The 21,543-nt window shown below is 41.5% G+C and overlaps 1 protein-coding gene across 5 annotated transcripts in view; it reads right to left on the reverse strand.

Annotated features, from left to right (window-relative positions):
* Positions 1-21,543, reverse strand: part of LOC105474687 (desumoylating isopeptidase 2) — a 63,382-nt gene that overhangs the window by 15,854 nt on the left and 25,985 nt on the right. For all 5 annotated transcript variants that reach the window (XR_011610078.1, XR_011610081.1, XM_071073458.1 and 2 more), the window contains 3 exons: positions 7,197-7,269; positions 4,532-4,625; positions 1,851-1,992 (listed from right to left, as the gene is read on the reverse strand). Coding sequence is in view for 3 of the 5 variants with exons in the window: in XM_071073458.1 (XP_070929559.1) it covers positions 1,851-1,992; positions 4,532-4,625; positions 7,197-7,269 (309 nt within the window). In the remaining 2 variants the exon portion in view is untranslated. The remainder of the gene's footprint in view (positions 1-1,850; positions 1,993-4,531; positions 4,626-7,196; positions 7,270-21,543) is intronic.

Consider the following 21,543-nt stretch of genomic DNA (forward strand, 5'->3'; position numbering starts at 1 on the left):
TTTACTAAAATAGCTCCTTATCCCTCACTGGCCAGAATTCTAGTTCCAGCACTGCCACTAACAGGTGAGGTAACCTTGGTCAAGTCACTTAACTTCTGGGTCTCCCAGTTTAACAATTCAGCACTAGGCCACGCATGGCGGTTCATGCCTGTAATCCCAGCACTTTGGGAGGCTGAGGTGGGCAGATCACCTGGGGTTGGGAGTTCGAGACCAGCCTAACCAACATGGAGAAACCCCATCTCTACTAAAAATACAAACTTAGCCGGGCGTGGTGGTGTGTGCCTGTAGTCCCAGCTACTCGGGAGGCTGAGGCAGGAGAATCGCTTGAACCTGGGAGGCGGAGGTTGTGCTGAGCCGAGATGGTGCCACTGCACTCCAGCCTGGGCAATAAAGAATAAAACTCCGTCTCAAAAAAAAAAAAAAAAAAAAAAAAAAAAAAAAAAAAAAAAAGAAAATCAGCACTCATATGGGGAAAGGCATAAAAACTGTGGCCTAAAAAGATGGCTCCAGGGACATCTAGAATTGCTCTTTGGGCCCCAAATGCAAAATGGTTTTGGGGTTAGACCAGGGCTGATGTGGTGGTATAGATGCTCAATAAAGTTCTGAATGTTTTTGAAGGACAGAATAAATTAGAACCAGAGGAAGTAATGATAAAGTATAATAAGCACTGGAGTAAGAAGTCAGGTCTAATCTGAATTCTCCATGACAATCTTTAGTAAGTCATTTTCCCAATTGGGGTCGGTTTCCTTGTCTGAAAAATGAGTAGATTAGGATGCTGTCTATTTCTTCACCAATTTTAGCACTCAGTGGATCTTTGAATGCATTCCATACAAATGTAATGTCTGGGGTCAAGAAAGCTGAGAACTACCTCCCCACTTGTCTGAAAACTGACTAGGTCACTTCTATGGTACTGATACATCCAACTAGACTAGAGGTGTTTCTCGAGCTTTTAGGTTCATATGAGTAATTTTGGGATCTTGTTAAAATGCAATTTGCATTCAGTGTATCTCTGGTGGGGCAGAGATAACACATATCTAACAAATTTCTAGGAGATGCTGATGCTGCTGGTCCACAAAACACACTTTGAGTAGCATGGTAACAGACTGTTAGAGTTGTTTGAAAGCTGTATTGTAGAAGCCATGAGGGAAGTAAAAAGGGCCAAGGAACTAAGCATTTCTGCAGAGGAGGTCACTGAAATAGCAGCTCGTTTTCTCCTTTACACCCTTCACAATTTCTGTGGTACCTAGATGCTGCCACTGCAACCATCTGCTAAGAATCAGAAAGCTGGGAAGCTGTTTCAAGTGCCAATTCTCTAGACCTTATTTTACAATCTTTTTAATTTCTTTCCTCCATTTTCTTTTTATGGTTCTTTAATTTTGACCTAGTTTTGATCTTCTGCTTGGGATTCAAGAATTGAGAAGGGAAGTAAGTGCCTATGTGTTATGTTAGCAGAAGAAAATTTCACGATGGAAGACATGAATTACTTATTAATAAGAGCCAGAAAAAAAATTCAGCGAAAGAGAAACCTTAGCGACTAAGCAGCAGAAGTCTCTAGGCATTTACTTTTTTAAAGCGAAAGTTTCAGGCTGTAATAAAATAAGAGACCATTATTTGTACTTACTCTCTACTCACTGCAAAGTAATGAATAGAATTACCATTTAAAACTGTGCAGACTCTCAAGTTACCAACTCTGGAAAGGTCATTCATACAAGACTGAAATACAATACCATATTTCATACAACACAAAAAATCAGAAAAGAAACGAATCAAGTTCGAACATAGTGGGATATCAAGTATAGTGGGACAGCAAATATTTATTTGAAGAACTTTTAGGATAAAATTTAGTTTACCTCTGATAAAGCTGAAGAAAAATGATTGCAGTTTTTATGCATTAAATGATAAGCATTGCCTTTGTATTCTTTTCCCAGTTCTTCTACAATTTTTTCTATATCATCTTCTAGGAAGTCCGTGCTCCCTAAAACAACAGCTTCTCTTAAAGAACAAAAAGAAAAAAAGAGAAAGAAAAATAAGGACGTAGTTGTGTCAAATATTTATAAAAAGCATGTTTAAATACTTGCTTATTTCCAGGAATATTATGATTGACATAACAAATCAGGGTTAATATAACAAGACTAAAAGTGAAACAAGAAACTTTAAAAGTGCTATTTTAGTTTCTACTTTTCTGCAATAAATTCTTAAGTATATTACCTATGAATACTACAAAAGCACAAGTCATTTTCTTTATGAAATATATGTCCCTGCGTAAAATGTAATATTACAGTTATTTTCACAACTCTCAGTAGTTATATTGTTAGAGAACCAGATCCCTGCTGCAAATATTCCTGCATAATCTCACTTGCCATCGAAGGGCTGGACATCATCTTGCCTAGAAACAAACTTTTATCTGTCACTGTGCCGCAATGAGACAAACTGTCAAACCTGACTAGATGTTTTCTAAAAACAAGGACCCTGGCCGGGTATGGTGGCTCACGCCTGTAATATCAGCACTTCAGGAGGCCAAGGTGGGCAGATCACCTGAGGTCAGGAGTTCGAGACCAGCCTGGCCAACATGGTGAAACCCCGTCTCTACAAAAATACAAAAATTAGTCAGGCACAATGGCAGGTGCCTGTAATCCCAGCTACTCGGGAGGCTGAGGTGGGAGAATCGCTTGAATGCAGGAGGCAGAGGTTGCAGTGAACCGAGATTGTACCACTGCACTCCAGCCAGGGTGACAGAGCAAGACTCCATCTCTAAACAAACAAAAATAAAAAGGACTCCAAACTACTACCTTGGAAAGGCAACAGACATTATCCAAGAGAAAGTGGAATTTTAGTCAGATAAGTTAAGCATCCAAGAAACCTGAAAATACTTAGAAAATCCTTTTATCAAGTAGTCTTGCCAAAAGAGCCCAAAGCAGTGGATTCAGGATGGTATCATAGCACTTCTGTGCGGAAATCTTTCAATTCAGTGATAGGCTAAGAGAACTATGAAGTTAGTAGAGGGCTTAATGTGTAGCTCTCTACTGAAGTTTAATGTTGGAACCCCATTTCACTGTCTATTTTTCACTTGGCAAGCCATCTATTATAGGCCCAGAAGTTTAAAGCTCCTTGAAACTAACATTCTAAATATCACTCTTTTTTTTTTTTTTTTGGTGAGATGGACATTTACTCTTGTTGCCCAGGCTGGAGTGCAGTGGTGCAATCTTGGCTCACCGCATCCTCCGCCTCCCAGGTTGAAGCGATTCTCCTGCCTCAGCCTCCCAACTACCTGGGATTACACGCACATGCCATCACGCCCGACTAATTTTGAATTTTTAGTAGAGACGGGGTTTCACCATGTTGCCCTGGCTGATCTCGAACTCCTGACCTCAGGTGATCCGCCTGCCTTGGCCTCCCAAAGTGCTGGGATTACAAGCGTGAGCCACTGAGCCCGGCCCTAAATATCACTTTAAATACAAACCTCAATTAAGGAATGAAAATTTGATTATTAACATTTATATTCTCATTCTCAGCAAACTATCACAAGGACAGAAAACCAAACACCGTGTTCTCACTCATAGGTGGGAACCAAACAATGAGAACACTTGGACACAGGGTGGGGAACATCACACACTGGTGCCTGTCGTGGGGTGGGGGCCTGGGGGAGGGATCGCACTAGGAGAAATACCTAATGTAAACGATGAGATGATGGGTGCAGCACACCAACATGACACATGGATACCTATGTAACAAACCTGCATGTTGTGCACATGTACCCTAGAACTTAAAGTATAAATTAAAAAAATTATATTCTCACTGCTTTTTATTACTCATAAGACTCCAGTGAACACTTATATCCATATATTTTAGGTTTATCATTACAGGTAATACATGTACCTTAACAATGGATTCTACGCTAATCAACTGTTTAGTTATTTCAAACGTATAAAGTGTCCCTTGCATTGGGACAATAAAGACATTTTTAATTTGCTAGGTAGGTCACAATAAAACGTTTTCTCCTTTCAAACAGGAGATTGAGGGGAAGAAATCATTAGAAAGGAGTTTCCTGGGCTGGGCGCGGTGGCTCACGCTTGTAATCCCAGCACTTTGGGAGGCCGAGGCAGGTGGATCACCTGAGGACGGGGTTCAAGACGAGCCTGGCCAACATGGTGAAACTCCGTCTCTACTAAAAATAGAAAAATTAGCCGGGCGTCGTGGCGCACGCCTGTAATCCCAGCTACTTGGGAGCCTGAGGCAGGAGAACTGCTTGAACCTAGAAGGCGGAGGCTGCAGTGAGCCGAGGTCACACCACTTCTCTCCAGCCTGGGACAGAGTGAGACTCCATCTCAAAAAAAAAAAAAAAAAAAAAAAGGAAAAGAAGTGGGTTTCCTGAGGCAAACCTGAGTTATATAAAATGTCAGCAATTTAAACAAAGTTAAAGAGACATTTTTAACTTCTTGGGTTTGTTTTGATTTACAGAATGAATTCTGTTTACCTGAAAACAAGCTATGGCACCTACGACAGTGTAATAAAAATTATCCTCCCTACTTACTTAAATTTAAATGTTTCTCCTAGTTCAGAAGCATTTCCTGGGGAAATTTCAAATATTCCAGAAAAGGGGTAAGGATGGCCACCATAAGCAAATTCTGAAAAGAGAAAACTCATGATTTTTAGTATGTATCACATAAAATTTAACCAGAATGCTGAATTAGCTTTAATAACTGAGGACAACAGTGACACCATCTAAATATTTTTCAGTTTATAAAATGCTTTCACAAATATCTCACTTAGCTATTACTCGTATAAACAGTTGTCACAAAAGACCCAAAACTCAAATAACAGAAGACACTCAAAGATATTCTTGACTGCCATATTTCCCTTTCTTATAATGGCAAAAAGAGTGTGACTAACACACAAAGGTAAATACAGTTCTCTCTGCGTGTCTATGTCATGCCAATCTAGGTAGGTGGTCAGTTCCGTGTTTTGCCACTTTCTAAATTAAAGTGATTAATTTCAAACACATATCTTACTGGAGAAACTGTCTAGTCACCGTGAGTTCATGGTTTCTGGGATAAAGACTCTTGGTTTACCTTTGAGTAGGGTGGAACATTACTAAACCTAAAACACTACTCAATTCTCTTCATTTAAGAAAAAAAAAAAACTGCCAAATTAACACATATACCTACCCACCCTCCCATCCAATCTCCACAGCAAGTCTTTTGGCTAGGATAAACTATTTTTTGACTGTACATCCAATACAAACTGTACATCAGATACAAACTCTGGAGAACAAAATGGAGAATAATTTTAGATTAAAAAATTCCTATAATTTTCTGTTATCTCACTTAGATATTTTAGTGGCTAAGTCTTAGGAGACAAATTTAAATTAATTCCAAACCATGTTTAAATCAACTTCATCACTTTAAAAATATAACCGTAAAAGGTCTTAGAACAAAGCACAGGAAAGAACAGGCAGATACTAAATTTACTTTTAATTCAGACCTGTCCAAAAAAAGCAACAATGTAGTTTGAGAAATAAAGTGGCTATTTTGAAATACAATTTTTAAAGTTTTTTAGTGACAAAATTTTACAAAATATTGTAGATTATCACGTTGGAAAGGGTAAGATTATATTTGGATTCTTAACTTTCTCAATTATAACAAGGAAAGTCATAGATCCATTCTTTTATAAAAAGCAATCACTAATTTTCAGAAATATATTAATATTTGATTCTAGCTTTACTAAATTTACATGAACATGTTTTGAAACATATTTCTAATTATTACTAAATTATTTTATGAAGGGGAGCAATCATTAGGCAGATAATAGAGCCATGGACTAGCATACAGGAATATTTGGGTTCAAGTTTTAGTTAATTATTAGCATTATGACTTTCAGCAGGTTTGGGCCTCAGTTTCTTCAGCTGAAAAATGGAGAAGGTGCCACCTGCCCTTATCTAACCCACCATGATCATGTGGTCCCAAATTTGTGGCATTTTAAAAATGGTAACACATCATACAAATTCAAGAAATACACGTGCAAATGTGGCAAAAGCCAAATCAACCAAAAGAGTAACCCCACAGACTATGATCCCACCCACAGCAATACTCCCAAGCATGAAACTTTCAGCAAGAGCCCCTCAGTATTTCTTGGGATTATTTGGTAGATGTAGACTTTCAAGTAAAATAGAGCTTTAAATGGCAGATTTGTATAGCAAACATTTAATATGCTAAACTGCACCTGGAAACAGGTAAAATGGAATATAAAAAAGAGTATAACCACCACACTGACACATTTAAGTAAATGAGTCTCTTCTTGATATTGGTTAAAACTGGTGTATATGTTCAGGGATAACCCTGAGTAAAGTGCAATGACATATTCTAAGAGGTCACAAAGACTGCCTAGCTGAGGCGAACAAAGGCATTTCTGCTATAGGGTTAGTTTATAATTCAAAATGATAGATGAAATGAATCAGCAATGTGATCTGTCTTACGCAGACCATTACTATTAGTTACAACTTGATCAGGGGTAGATTATCTTGCATCAAGAGTAGGAATTAGAACAGAAGAAAAAAAACTGTTGAACACATAGCTGCTTGGTTTGAGTGACTCCTGACATGTTTATCCTAATAAAGGATAATAACAAGAATGAAGAGGGCTGAGTTAGTGACAAAGGGCATGATTAGATGTAATCATGGCCGGATTTGTTCAGCAGTTTTTAGACTTCAAAAACTTATAGATTTTATAGACTTATAGGTCTACAAACCAAATTTATTACTGAAATTCCTTCAGGAAATTGGTATTTCAAGTCTGACACTTTCTATCACCAACCTTTCCAACCAAAATTATTGTTTTTATCATGCTATTTTCGAAGTGCAAGGTTTCTTAGGAGGTCCAATATATATGAGAACAAAACAAACTCACTTTATGACAATCACAAAAGGAAAATATTTTTTAAAACATAGTATTTAGAATAAAAGATAAAGTGAATGAAGTGAATGTATACTCTTGTATTTTGAGTCCTTTCTCCCCAAATACATTCTACTTTGGGCATTTTTCCAAAATGCAGTATAAACGAATATGGGGAGATTTTCTTCTACTTTCTGTAATAACATATGGAAGTGGTTAAAAAAAGAGAAAGACCTATAGTTATGGTTTTGCAACTCCTTTAAAGTACAAAATCTTCAGAGAGTATATTTAGACTGTGTGTACACGTACCTCTGCCATAGACTTCAATTCCTGAATGAAAAACTCCAATTCCAATGGATGAGGTATATTCGTTCATCCAATACTAAGAAAAAGAGAAAGAAAAGTTTCAGAATACCTGTTCATTTACAACTCAACTCCACACTACAGAAGTGACTACTCCCCAAATCGTACACTCTGAAACTCCCATGATAAAGATCCAGTTGGTCCTATCTCTGTGCCTTTGCCTGTATCACATCTGGAATGCCTTCCTGGGTCAAAATGATTGTCGCAATTTGAGTATAAGCACATTATCTAAGCCTTATAGGGCAAGCAATACAATTAAAAGTTTGATCAGTTTGCAGGGCGGCGGTGGGGGGATATTATATAAGAGCTCTCCTGTTAGTGACTTACACACACACACACACAGTGTGCTTTCATATCTATTTTTCTCCTATCCTAAACTTTTCTTCTTATTCTTTGGTGAGCTCCCTGAAAGCAGAAATATTTAATTCTTTTTCAACAAACATTTACAGCATGTATCATGTGTCCTGATTCAGCCCAAAGTTTGCTAATGGTAATAATACGGAATAAATAACGCACAAAGGTTAAAACAACATTCTTACTTCTTACCATTAGCATGAACAAAAACCTCCCAGAAAAGGTAGTATCTGAACTGAGTCTTTAGGAACAAATCAGATTTCCCAGTAAGAAAACTGGGCCATGGGGCCCATGGGGATGGACAGAAATGCCAGGAAGAGGGAAGAGCATATACATAGGTAATATGATAACAAATTACAGGAAATGGCCGGGTGCAGTGGCTCACACCTGTAATCCCAGCACTTTGGGAGGCTGAGGCGGGTGGACCACCTGAGGTCAGGAGTTCGAGACCAGCCTGGCCAACATGGAGAAACCCTGTCACTACTAAAAAATATAAAATTAGCCGGGCGTGGTGGCACATGCCTGTAATCCCAGCTACTTGGGAGGCTGAGGCAGGAGAAGCGCTTGAACCCGGGAGGTGGAGGTTGTGGTGAGCCAAGATCATGCCATTGCACTCCAGCCCGGGCAAAAAGAGTGAAACTCTGTCTCAAAAAAAAAGAAAAAAAAGAAAAAAAAGAAAAAAAAAAGAAAAAAAAAGAAATTACAGGAAATGACTGTGAAAGGGGTTAAAAAGGTGAAGTGGAGGGGGTTAAACTGAGAAAAAGGTAAATGAGTTAAGAGCTCACTAAATGAACACTTAGGTAACGCTCAAAAGTATTACAAACCTATTGGATTTCTCCCAGGTTAGGGGACAGATAATTTATCTTTAATTGTTCTAGGTTTATTCAAGTCTTAACCTTGGCTCCAGACCCCTAGCCAGTCTTTCCCAGACCTACACACATTCTCATGCATTGCTGGAAGAAGCATAAATGAACAAGTCAGTTTTTTTTTTTTTCTAAAATGTACCTGGGGCAGAGGTGGATAAAAATAAAATTTACCTGGAAGAAGAATTAAGCAATAATAAATAAATATATGAAAAAGAACAAGGAATTTTCCCATCTAGAAACTGAAATATTCATTAAAACAATATGGCACTGTTGCAGGAACAGATCGTGGTACAGACCCTTGTATATATAATAATTTGATATATGATAAAGGAGATATTTAAAATTAATGACAAAGCGTGAATTATTAAAAACATGTTGCCAAAATGGATTATGCACAAAAATAAATTTCATGTATCTAAAAATTCCAGTGTGTCTAAAAATAACTATATAGGGATAGAAGGAAATAGAGTTTAAAAAATTTTAGGTGGGAAAAGACAACCCAAGTAAAGCAAAATCCTAGAATTTATAGAGGAAAACATCAACAGATATTCAACATAAAAATGTACAACTTGGCCGGGCGCGGTGGCTCAAGCCTGTAATCCCAGCACTTTGGGAGGCCGAGACGGGCGGATCACGAGGTCAGGAGATCGAGACCATCCTGGCTAACCCGGTGAAACCTCGTCTCTACTAAAAAAATACAAAAAACTAGCCGGGCGAGATGACGGGCGCCTGTAGTCCCAGCTACTCGGGAGGCTGAGGCAGGAGAATGGCGTGAACCCGGGAGGCGGAGCTTGCAGTGAGCTGAGATCTGGCCACTGCACTCCAGCCTGGGCCAGAGAGCCAGACTCCGTCTCAAACAAACAAACAAAAACAATGTACAACTTTTTATTTTATAAAACTACATAAAAACAAGATAAAAAGATAAATAATACGTAAGAGAGAATCTGTGTGGATATAACAAAGATTCATATGAGAATATAAGTATCCCTCTCGATGTGAATTTTTTGAGTTCCTGATTTGGAGAGACAGAATTTGGATGACAAGTTAGAAAATGAAGGATACTTTTTTTTATGTGAATCAATTTGATTTTGGAAGGAGAGTAGTAAGATTACATACAGTAAGGATTCTTCAAAACATTTACCCAAATCTATGTGATCCTAGAGTCTGGGCAGCAAAAGTTCAGATATGAGTATACTTCTAAATAAAAGCTTCATTAAAAAAAAAAAAAACAACAAATTAGTGGCCAATAAACCTGAACTAACAATCTCAGGAGCAAACAGAAAAACACTAATTAAAACAATGAGGTACCACCCTTCTTTTATCTATCAGATTGGCAAATACTAAAAATACTGCTAATACTGGGTGTTGGGAAGGGTGTGAAGAAGACATTGCACAAGTGTAAATCAATGACAGTGACTTAACCATTTCACCTTCCGGAATCTATTCTATAGAAACACTAGCATATACGCAAAGACATGTCCTAGGACATTAACTGTAGTTGTCTACAATACTGAAAAACTGAAGTCTAAATATCAATAGAGAAATGGCTAATTATGATACATTCATATTATAAACTATCAATCAAAAAAACAATAAGGTTGACTTGGGAAAATTAGCTGAGTTTAATTTTTAAAAAAGAAAAAAGAATGAGGTAACTCGATAGATATTTAAAAACCACATAAAATAAAAGGATCAAGTCATAATATGTGTAGCATGATCACATTTTTGAAAAAGAAGCCTGAGGCTATACTTACATATTAAGTATGGGACGACAAAATAAAACTACCACCAATTGCAACAAAAGAAAGGTTTGAGGCACACAGATCAAACTGTTAACAATTTGGGGGAGAGGAGGACTATAATGCAATACTTTTCAGTTTTAACTCCATACATTCAGGATTGTTTGTTTTTCAACATTTGTTAAAGAGTATTATTTTATAATTAAAAATGTTATTTTAAAGTAAAATGCTATTATCTTAGTTTAATAGGTTTTTATTTGAATTTTTATACTACAGTAAGAGAATAGGTTGCACATATAAAAAATCGTAAACATAAGACTATTAACTGCAATATTATTTATGTTAGTAAAATGTTGACAACAACCTAAATGTTCATTTATAGGGTCCTAGTTACCTAAACTATGATATATCTATATAATGGAATATTCTTCAGCCATAAAAAGAGGGGGAAGGGCTCAGTGTGGTGGCTTACACCTGTAATCCCAGTACTTTAGGAGGTTGAGGCAGGAGGACAGCTTGAGGCCAGGAGTTCAAGACCCCCCTGGGCAACACAGGGAGACCCAATCAGAAAGAAAGAAAAGAAAAGAAAAGAAAAGAAAAGAAAAGAAAAGAAAAGAAAAGAAAAGAAAAGAAAAGAAAAGAAAAGAAAAGAAAGAAGGAAAGAAAGAAGGAAAGAAAGAAGGAAAGAAAGGAAAGAAAGGAAAGAAAGGAAAGAAAGGAAAGAAAGGAAGGAAGGAAGGAAGGAAGGAAGGAAGGAAGGAAGGAAAGAAGGGAAAGAAGGGAAAGAAGGGAAAGAAGGGAAAGAAAGGAAAGAAAGGAAGAAAGGAAGAAAGGAAAGAAAGGAAAGAAAGAAAGAAAGAAAGAAATTAGCCAGGTACCTGTGGTCCTAGCTACTCGGGAGGCTGAGGTGGGAGAACTGAGCCCAGGAGTTCGAGGTTGCAGTGAGCTATGATCACACTGCACTCCAGCCAGGGCAACAGAGACCCTGTCTCTAAAAAAAATTCAAAAAGTGTAGGGGAAGGGGTGATGCTCTTGAAGAACTAAGAGGAAGAGGAAGTAATTTCCAGGATATATTTGTTAGGGAAACAAAAGCAAGTTGCAAAATAATATATGGCAAAGACTTAGACTCCTGAATCTTTTCCTAGGCCCATCTGTACACTTACTTGTAAAATCAGGTTTTAGCAAAGAATCTTGCTAATTCAGTTCAGCAAGAACCCCCAACCCTTGCTATCTGATCACCTCCATATCTGGTCAGGTTCCTCATCCTCCACCATCCCCCGGTGATGTCAGATTACCCTGGCATATCTTCACAAAGAATTGTGTTAGGTTGGTTTAGCCAGAACCCCCCGACCCCTAATGTTTCCTCTTAGAAATTTTCCATCCACTGACCCTCCACCCTGCCCCCTGGCTGCAAATTCCCATTTGCCCACACTGTGTTTGGAGTTGAACACAGTCTCTCTACTCCACTGCAAAATCCCATTGCCATGGCCTCTCTACCTATCACAATAGTCTTGAAAAGAGTTTGTTGGCCAGGTGCGGTGGTTCACGCCTGTAATCCCAACACTTTGGGTGGCCGAGGTGGGCGGATCACGAGGTCAAGAGATCGAGACCATCCTGGCTAACACGGTGAAACCCCGTCTCTACTAAAAATACAAAAAAATTAGTCACGCATGGTGGCGGGTGCCTGTAGTCCCAGCTACTTGGGAGGCTGAGGCAGGACAATGGCATGAACCCAGAAGGTGGAGCTTGCAGTGAGCCGAGATCATGCCACTGCACTCCAGCCTGGGCGACAGAGCAAGACTCCGTCTTAAAAGAAAGAAAGAAAAAAAACAAAGAGTTTGCCTTACTATGCTTTTAAAAATTTTTTTGTATGAGAATGTCTGTATCTACACCTTACAGCCAGCAAACAACTCCTGCAGGCCAAATCTGGCCCACCTCCTATCTTTGCAAATAACATTTTATTGGAACACAGCCACGCTCACTTGTTTGCAAACTGTCTATGTGGCTTTTATGCGGAGTTGAGTGTGACAGATAACCAAGATATTTACTATCTGGTTATTTACAGAAAAAGTTTGTGTAAGATCCCTGTCATATGCAAATTTTTTTTTTTTTTTCAAAAAAGAAAAAGAAGAAAAAACCAGAAAATCATGAAAATAGTTACCTACCAAAGGTGGATGAAAGGGAATGAGACAGAAGACTTCCTAAGATATCTTTTTATATATAATTTTGACATTTGAACCACGTAAATGTTTTTCACAAAGTTAGACTTAGAAAAAGAAGTGAGAAGTGAAGCCAGCTGGACCTCTTGGGTCGAGTGGACACTTGGAGAACTTTTCTGTCTAGCTAGAGGATTGTAAATGCACCAATCAGCGCTCTGTGTCTAGTTAAAGGTTTGCAGATGCACCAATCAGCACTCTGTAAAATGGACCAATCAGTGGGATGTAGGTGGGGCCAAATAAGGGAATAAAAGCTGGCCACCCAAGCCAGGAGGGGCAACCTGCTCAGGTCCCCTTCCACGCTGTGGAAGCTTTGTTCTTTCACTCTTCACAATAAATCTTGCTGCCGCTCACTCTTTGGGTCTGCACTACCTTTATGAGCTGTAACACTCACCATGAGGGTCTGCGGCTTCATTCCTGAAGTCAGCGAGACTATGAACCCACCAGAAGGAATAAACTCCGGACACATCTGAACATCTGAAGGAACAAACTCCAGACACACCATCTTTAAGAACTGTAACACCATGAGGGTCCGTGGCTTCATTCTTGAAGTCAGTGAGACCAAGAACCCACCAGAAGGAACCAATTCTGGACCATTTTGGTGACCATGAAGGGACAATCACCAAGCAGTGAGTACCACTGGACCCCTTTCGCTTGCTAATTCTATTTTTCCTTAGAATTCGGGGGCTAAATACCGGGCCAGTTAAAAGTGACTAGCACGGCCGCTGGACTAAAGACATGGGTGTCAGGCTTTCTGGGAAAGGGCTCTCTAACAACCCCTGACTCTTTGGAGTTGGAAGCATTGGTTTACCTGGAACCAGCTTCCGCTTTTCCTGTACTTCTGGGCTGAGCTGAGGGTCAACAGAGAGGAAAGCCATTCAGCTTTGGGGTCTGACAAGTTGGTTGATCCTGCGGCCGTGAGCAGAACTAAGTCATGTCACCCACGCGAGACTCAGCCATCTATCCTATCCATGCTGACCCTTGCCTCCTGGGTCCTAATGCTTGTCAGACAAACTTCCTCTCGCCTCTCTTCTCCGAGGCTAGTCCTGCTTCTAAAAACCACTCCCTGTCTCTGGTGCTTTTCTAGTTTCTCCTGTAAGAATGATTTCTAGTATAAACTTCAGGACTCTGTTCCCTTCTTTAAGCACCCGGGCTCACCAATCAGAAAGACATAATTTTTGCCCAAAGTGCCGTTGAGTGGGGAGACCAACTATCCTTTTAGGATCCCTCCTCAGACAAGCAGGCCTAACAAAGCCTATTCCTGAAGCTAGGATATGGGGAGCCTCAGAAATGATATCCTTCCTATTCACATGATGATAAGTGAGGACAAAAGACACTCTTCCAACTCTGGAGATCCCCCCCTCCCTCAGGGTATGGCCCTCCACTTCATTTTTGGGGCATAACATCTTTATAGGACACAGGTAATGTCCCAATACTAACAGGAGAATGCTTAGGACTCTGACAGGTTTTCGAGACTGCATCGGTAAGGGTCACTAAATCCGATTTTTCTCGGTCCTCTTTGTGGTCTAGGAGGCCGGGCAAGGGTGCAGCTTTTCGAGAATGCGTCGGTAAGGGCTACGAAATCCAACATTCCTTGGTCCTCCTTGTGGTCTAGGAGGAAAACTAGTGTTTCTGCTGCTGCGTCAGTGAGTGCAACTATTCTGATCAGCAGGGTCCAGGGACCGTTGCAGGTTCTTGGGCAGGGGGAGAAACAAACCAAAACCGCAGGTGGTTTTAGATGGGAAACACTCAGGCATCAGCAGGCTCACCCTTGAAAGGCATCCTAAGCCACTGGGACCAATTTGACCCACAAACCCTGAAAAAGAGGCAGCTCATCTTTTTCTGCACTATGGCCTGCCCCCCCAGTATTCTCTCTCTGATGGGGAAAAATGGCCACCTGAGGGAAGTATAAGTTACAACACTATCCTGCAGCTTGACCTTTTCTGTAAGAGGGAAGGTAAATGGAGTGAAATACCTTATGTCCAAGCTTTCTTTTCACTGAAGGAGAATACACAACTATGCAAAGCTTGCAGTTTACATCCCACAGGAGGACCTCTCAGCTTACCTCCATATCCTAGCTTCCCTATAGCTCCCCTTTCTATTAACTAAGCCTCCTCTAATCTCCCCTACCCAGAAGGAAACAAGCAAAGAAATCTCCAAAGGACCACAGAAACCCCCAGGCTATCGGTTATGTCCCCTTCAAGCTGTAGGGGGAGGGGAATTTGGCCCAACTCAGGTACATGTCCCCTTCTCCCTCTCTGATTTAAAGCAGATCAAGGCAGACCTGGGGAAGTTTTCAGATGACCCTGACAGGTACACAGATGTCCTACAGGGTCTAGGGCAAACCTTCTATCTCACTTGGAGAGATGTCATGCTACTGTTAGATCAAACCCTGGCCTTTAAGGAAAAGAATGCGGCTTTAGTGGCAGCCCGGGAGTTTGGAGATACCTTGTATCTTAGTCAAGTAAATTATAGAATGACAGCTGAAGAAAGGGACAAATTCCCTACCGGACAGCTAGCTGTCTCCAGTATGGATCCCCACTGGGACCTCGACTCAGATCACGGAGACTAAGAGTTGCAAACATCTGTTGACCTGTGTTCTAGAAGGACTAAGGAGAATTAGAAAAAAAGCCCATGGATTATTCAATGATATCCACCATAACTCAGGGAAAGAAGAAAATCCTTCTGCCTTTCTTAAGCAGTTATGAAAGGCCTTAAGAAAATAAACTCCCCTGTCACCCAACTCACTAGAGGGTCGACTGATCCTAAAAGATAAGTTTATTTCCCAGTCAGCTGCAGATTTCAGGAGAAAGCTCCAAAAGCGAGCCCTGGGCCCTGGGCCCCAGGCCCTGAACAAAATCTGGAGGCATTATTAAACCTGGCAACCTCGGTGTTCTATAACAGGGACCAAGAGGAACAGGTCAAAAGGAAAAGCGAGATCAGAGAAAGGCCACAGCCTTAGTCATGGCCCTCAGACAAACAAACCTTGGTGGTTCAGAGAGGACAGAAAATGGCACAGGCCAATCACCTGGTAGGGTTTGTTACCAGTGTGGTTTACAAGGACACTTTAAAAGAGATTGTCCAACGAGAAACAAGCTGCCCCCCTGCCCATGTCCACTATGCCGAGGCAATCACTGGAAGGTGCACTGCCCCAGAGTACAATGGTTCCCTGGGCCAGAAGCCCCCAACCAGATGATCCAAAAACAGGATGGAGGATGCCCGGGGCAAGCGCCAGCTCATGCCACCACCCTCACTGAGCCCCGGGTATGTTTAAGCATTGAGGGCCAGGAAATTGACTTCCTCCTGGACACTGGTGCTGCCTTCTCAGTGTTAATCTCCTGTCCTGGACAACTGTCCTCAAGGTCTGTTACCATCCGAGGAATCCTAGGACAGCCTGTAACCAGGTATTTCTCCCACCTCCTCAGTTGTAATCGGGAGACTTTGCTCTTTTCACATGGCTTTCTTGTGATGCCTGAAAGTCCCACACCCTTATTAGGGAGGGATATATTAGCCAAGGCTGGAGCTATTATCTACATGAATATGGGGAACAAGTTACCCATTTCTTGTCCCCTACTTGAGGAGGGAATCAACCCTGAAGTCTGGGCACTGGAAGGACAATTTGGAAGGGCAAAAAATGCCTGCCCAGTCCAAATCAGGCTAAAAGATCCCACCACTTTTCCTTATCAAAGGCAATATCCCTTAAGGCCTGAAGCTCATAAAGGATTACAGGATATTGTTAAACATTTAAAAGCTCAAGGCTTGGTAAGGAAATCCAGCAGTCCCTGCAACACCCCAATTCTAGGAGTACAAAAACCGAACGGTCAGTGGAGACTAGTGCAAGATCTTAGACTCATCGAGGCAGTAATTCCTCTATATTCAGTTGTACCCAACCCCGATACCCTGCTCTCTCAAATACCAGAGGAAGCAGAATGGTTCACTGTTCTGGACCTCAAGGATGCCTTCTTCTGTATTCCCCTGCACTCTGACTCCCGGTTTCTCTTTGCCTTTGAGGATCCCACAGACCACACATCCCAACTTACGTGGTCGGTCTTGCCCCGACGGTTTAGGGATAGCCCTAATCTGTTTGGTCAGGCACTGGCCCAAGATCTAGGCCACTTCTCAAGTCCAGACACCCTGGTCCTTCAGTATGTGAATGATTTACTTTAGGCTACCAATTCGGAAACCTCATGCCAGCAGGCTACTCTAGATCTCTTGAACTTTCTAGCTAATCAAGGGTACAAGGCATCTAGGTTGAAGGCCCAGCTTTGCCTATAGCAGGTCAAATATCTAGGCCTAATCTTAGCCATAGGGACCAGGGCCCTCAGCAAGGAATGAATACAGCCTATACTGGCTTATCATCACTCTAAGACATTAAGCTGCGGGGGTTCCTTGGAATCACTGGCTTTTGCCGGCTTTGGATCCCTGGATACAGCAAGATAGCCAGGCCCCTCTATGTTATAATCAAGGAGACCCAGAGGGCAAATACTCATCTAGTAGAATGGGAACCAGAGGCAGAAACAGCCTCCAAAACCTTAAAGCAGGCCCTAGTACAAGCTCCAGCTTTAAACCTTCCCACAGGACAAAACTTCTCTTTATACGTCACAGAGAGAGCAGGGATAGCTCTCGGAGTCCTTACTGAGACTCCTGAGACAACCCCACAACCAGTGGCATATGTAAGTAAGAAAACTGATGTAGTAGCAAAAGGCTGGCCTCACTGTTTATGGGTAGTTGGGGCGGTGGCTGTCTTAGTGTTGGAGGCCATCAAAATATTACGAGGAAAGGATCTCACTGTCTGGACTACTCATGATGTAAATGGCATACTAGGGGCCACAGGAAGTTTATGGCTATCAGACAACCGCCTAGATACCAGGCACTACTCCTTGAGGGACTGGTGCTTCAAGTACGTACGTGAGTGGCCCTCAACCCTGCCACTTTTCTCCCAGAGGATGGAGAACCAATCGAGCATGACTGCCAACAAATTATAGTCCAGACTCATGCCACCCGAGATGATCTCTCAGAAGTCCCCTTAGCTAATCCTGACCTTAACCTATATACTGATAGTAGTTCATTTGTGGAGAATGGGATACGAAGGGCAGGTTCTGCCATAGTTAGTGATGTAACCGTACTTGAAAGTAAGCCTCCTCCTCCAGGGACCGGTGCCCAGTTAGCAGAACCAGTGGCACTTACCCGAGACTTAGAACTGGGAAAGGGAAAAATAATAAATGTGTATACAGATAGCAAGTATGCTTATCTAATCCTACATGCCCATGCTGCAATATGGAAAGAAACAGAGTTCCTCATCTCTGGGGGAACCCCCACTAAATACCACAAGGAAATTATGGAGTTATTGCACGCAGTGCAAAAACCCAAGGAGGTGGCAGTCTCACACTGCCGAAGCCATCAAAAGGGGAAGGAGAGGGGACAACAGCAGCATAAGCGGCTGGCAGAGGCAGGGAAAGACCAGCAGAAAGGAAAGAGAGAAAGAGGCAGAAAGACAGAGAGAGGAAGAGACAGAGACAGAAAGTCAAAGAGAGAAGGAGAGAGAGGAGACAAAGAAGGAGTCAAAGAGAGAGAGAAAGAAGATTGAAGTAGTAAAGAAAAAACAGTGTACCCTATTCCTTTAAAAGCCAGGGTAAATTTCCGTCTACCCAGCCAAGGCATATTCTTCTTATGTGGAACTTCAACCTATATCTGCCTCTCAGACAGTTTGCAAGAAATAATACAATCTATCCTTACTCTACAATCCCAAATAGACCCTTTGGCAGCAGGGACTCTCCAAAACCGCCAAGGCCTAGACCTTCACACTGCTGAGAAAGGAGGACTCTGCACCTTCTTAGGGGAAGAGTGTTGTTTCTGCACTAACCAGTCAGGGATAGTATGAGATGCTGCCTGGCGTTTACAGGAAAAGGCTTCTGAAATTAGACAATGTCTTTCAAACTCTTATACCAACCTCTGGAGTTGGGTGACATGGCTTTTCCCCTTTCTAGGTCCTGGGACAGCCATCTTGCTATTACTCACCTTCAGGCCCTGTATTTTTAACCTCCTTGTTAAATTTGTTTCCCCTAGGATCGAGGCCATCAAGCTACAGATGGTCTTACAAATGGAACCCCAAATGAGCTCAACTAACAACTTCTACTGAGGACCCCTGGACCAACCTGCTGGCCCTTTCACTGGCCTAAAGAGTTCCCCTCTGGAGGACACAACTGCAGGACCCCTTCTTCGACCCTATCAAGCAAGAAGTAGCTAGAGCGGTCATTGCCTAATTCCCAACAGTAGTTGGGGTGTCCTGTTTAGAGAGGGGAGTGAGAGATGAGGCCAGCTGGACTTCCTGGGTCGAGTGAGCACTTGGAGAACTCTTCTGTCTAGCTAGAGGACTGTAAATGCACCAGTCAGCACTTTGTAAAAACGCACGTATCAGTGCTCTGTGTCTAGCTAAAGGTTTGTAAATGCACCAATCTGCACTCTGTAAAAACGCACCAATCAGCGCGGTGTCTAGCTAAAGGTTTGTAAACGCACCAATCAGTGCACTCTAAACATGCACCAATCAGCGCTCTGTGTCTAGCTGAAGGTTTGTAAATACACCAATCAGCACTCTGTGTCTAGCTAAAGGTTTGTAAATGCACCAATCAGCACTCAGTAAAATGGATCAATCAGTGCTCTGTAAAATGGACCAATCAGTGGGATGTGGGCGGGGCCAAATAAGGGAATAAAAGCTGGCCACCCACAGCAGCAGCAGCAACCTGTTCGTGTCCCCTTCCACGCTATGGAAGCTTTGTTCTTTCGCTCTTCACAATAAATCTTGCTGCTGCTCACTCTTTGTGTCCGCACTACCTTTATGAACTGTAATGCTCACCACAAGGGTCTGCAGCTTCATTCCTGAAGTCAGTGAGACCACGAACCCACCGGAAGGAAGAAACTCCAGACATATCTGAACATCTGAAGGAACAAACTCCGGACACACCATCTTTAAGAACTTAACACTCACTGCAAGGGTCTGCGGCTTCATTCTTGAAGTCAGCGAGACCAAGAACCCAGTGGACAGAACCAATTCTGGACACAGAAGTACATCTCAAAACTGAAGTCAAACAAAAACAAATGAACCTAGTTGTGTATCAAATTGATAACCACACAGAAAATAAAAAAGAAATTAACTTCTGAATATAGTAATCTGTCCACATACCCTTACTGAGATATATTCTAAGGACAAAATGAAGTGCAAAGAAATCTCAAACTGAGATGTGTTGCTTATAGTGGTACTGGTGTAATTCCAAAACTATTTGTATGTACTACAGGATGTGTATGTAGCAAGAGGTGTGCAGTTGCGGATGCAAGAGATCTAGGTTGTGCGTTCCTTATGAGAATCTAACAAATGCTTGATCATCTGAGGCGGAACAGTTCATCTTGAAACCATTCTCCCTCCCCCGCCCCAGGTCCACGGCAAAATTGTCTTCCACGAGACTAGTCCCTGATGCCAAAAAGGTTGGGGACTGCTATACTCTAGTACAGAACAAATGAGTACATATGCTGATGGCGGGAACCAGAGTTGTCAATGTAGTAGAGGGAGATACAAAACACGGAAGAGGAAATGGAAGAAGCCCGTGTTACTGGATTGTAACAGGAGGCACACTGAAGTAGAAGCAATGAACATACTGTCCAGATCTTGGTTTCTCTTCCTAAAAGGAATCAGGACTCTGGAGAAATGGTGATTCCAAGTTAGGGCAAAAATGTGTAAGGTGAGAATTGCTCAAAGAATGATGGACACGTGTCAAAATTATAGAGAAGCTGGCCTAAAAGCAGTTTTCATTAGTCAACTTTGGGAAGAGGTGAACATCAAAAATGATCATCATAATGGACTATAGAATATTGAATAAAAAGACTCTCAGAGTCCCTGGTAATGCTTAAAAAAAAAAAAAAAAGTAAAAGGAGGAAAGCTCTTGTTTTAATGGAAGAAAGCCAGCTAATACAAGTAGACGAAAGGGCAAAATTAGGCAATCACCATTTTGTTGCCACCAGTTGAGTCAGTTGAGTTATGGATGATAACACCATTAGAAGAAAGGCTGTTTAAGAATGATACACACACTGTCTTGAAGTGTCACCTCCTCCTCCCCCACCATTTCTCCCTTTTCGCACTGTCACTTGCCAACCCCCACCATTTTTCCTAAATAACAAAGAAAAAAGATACCTTTGCAATGGAAAAATACGTTGTATATCACCTTATCAATACTCAGTGATTAAATTGAGCATCATTAATAGTTGAACCAATTGATATTATGTGCCTTTGGATGTGATGAAATACAAAAGCTACATTTGCTTTGTTGGTTTTCCTGTCAAATGTGTTAAACCAGAAGACAAACATAATGAAAAATCAGGTAAGTCTGGACTATGAGACATTCTACAAGAAAACTGGCCTGTTTTTTTATTTTTTATTTTTTTATTTTTTTGAGACAGCGTTTGGCTCTGTTGCCCAGGCTGGAGTGCAGTGGCCTGATCTCGGTTCACTGCAGGCAGGGCTCAAGCCATTCTCCCACCTCAGTTTCCCGAATAGCTAGGACTCGCACATGCCACCATGCCCAGATATTTTTTGTAGAGACAGGGTTTCATCATGTGGTCCAGGCTGGTCTCGAACTCCTAGGCTCAAGAAACCCACCTGCCTTGGCCTCCCAAAGTGTTGGGATTACAGACATGAGCCACTGTGCCCAGCCAATGCTTCGTTTTTAAAAAAGTATCAGTGACAGCAAAGTCAAAAGAAGGCAGAGGAAGGGTGGGCTATTCTTATGGCGATTAAATGAAGTGAATGAATTTTGATTGGATCCTGGATTTCTTGTAAAAAACAAAAACAAAAACAGGCTAAAAAGAACCATTATTGGAACAATTGGGGAAAACATGAATATAGACTATATATTCAATAATATTACATCAATTAAAAACTTCTTGGGTGTGATAACAGTACTATGATTAGGTAGAAAATGTCTTTTTTTTTTTTTTTTTGAGATAGAGAGTCTCACTCTGTCACCCAGGCTGGAGTGCAGTGGCGTGATCTGGGCTCACTGCAACCTCTGCCTCCCAGGTTGGAGTGATTCTCGTGCCTCAGCCATGCAAGGGGGATTACAGGCTTGTG

The sequence above is a fragment of the Macaca nemestrina genome, chromosome 1 (assembly GCF_043159975.1).
Source record: "Macaca nemestrina isolate mMacNem1 chromosome 1, mMacNem.hap1, whole genome shotgun sequence".
In the NCBI taxonomy this organism is placed as follows: domain Eukaryota; kingdom Metazoa; phylum Chordata; class Mammalia; order Primates; family Cercopithecidae; genus Macaca; species Macaca nemestrina.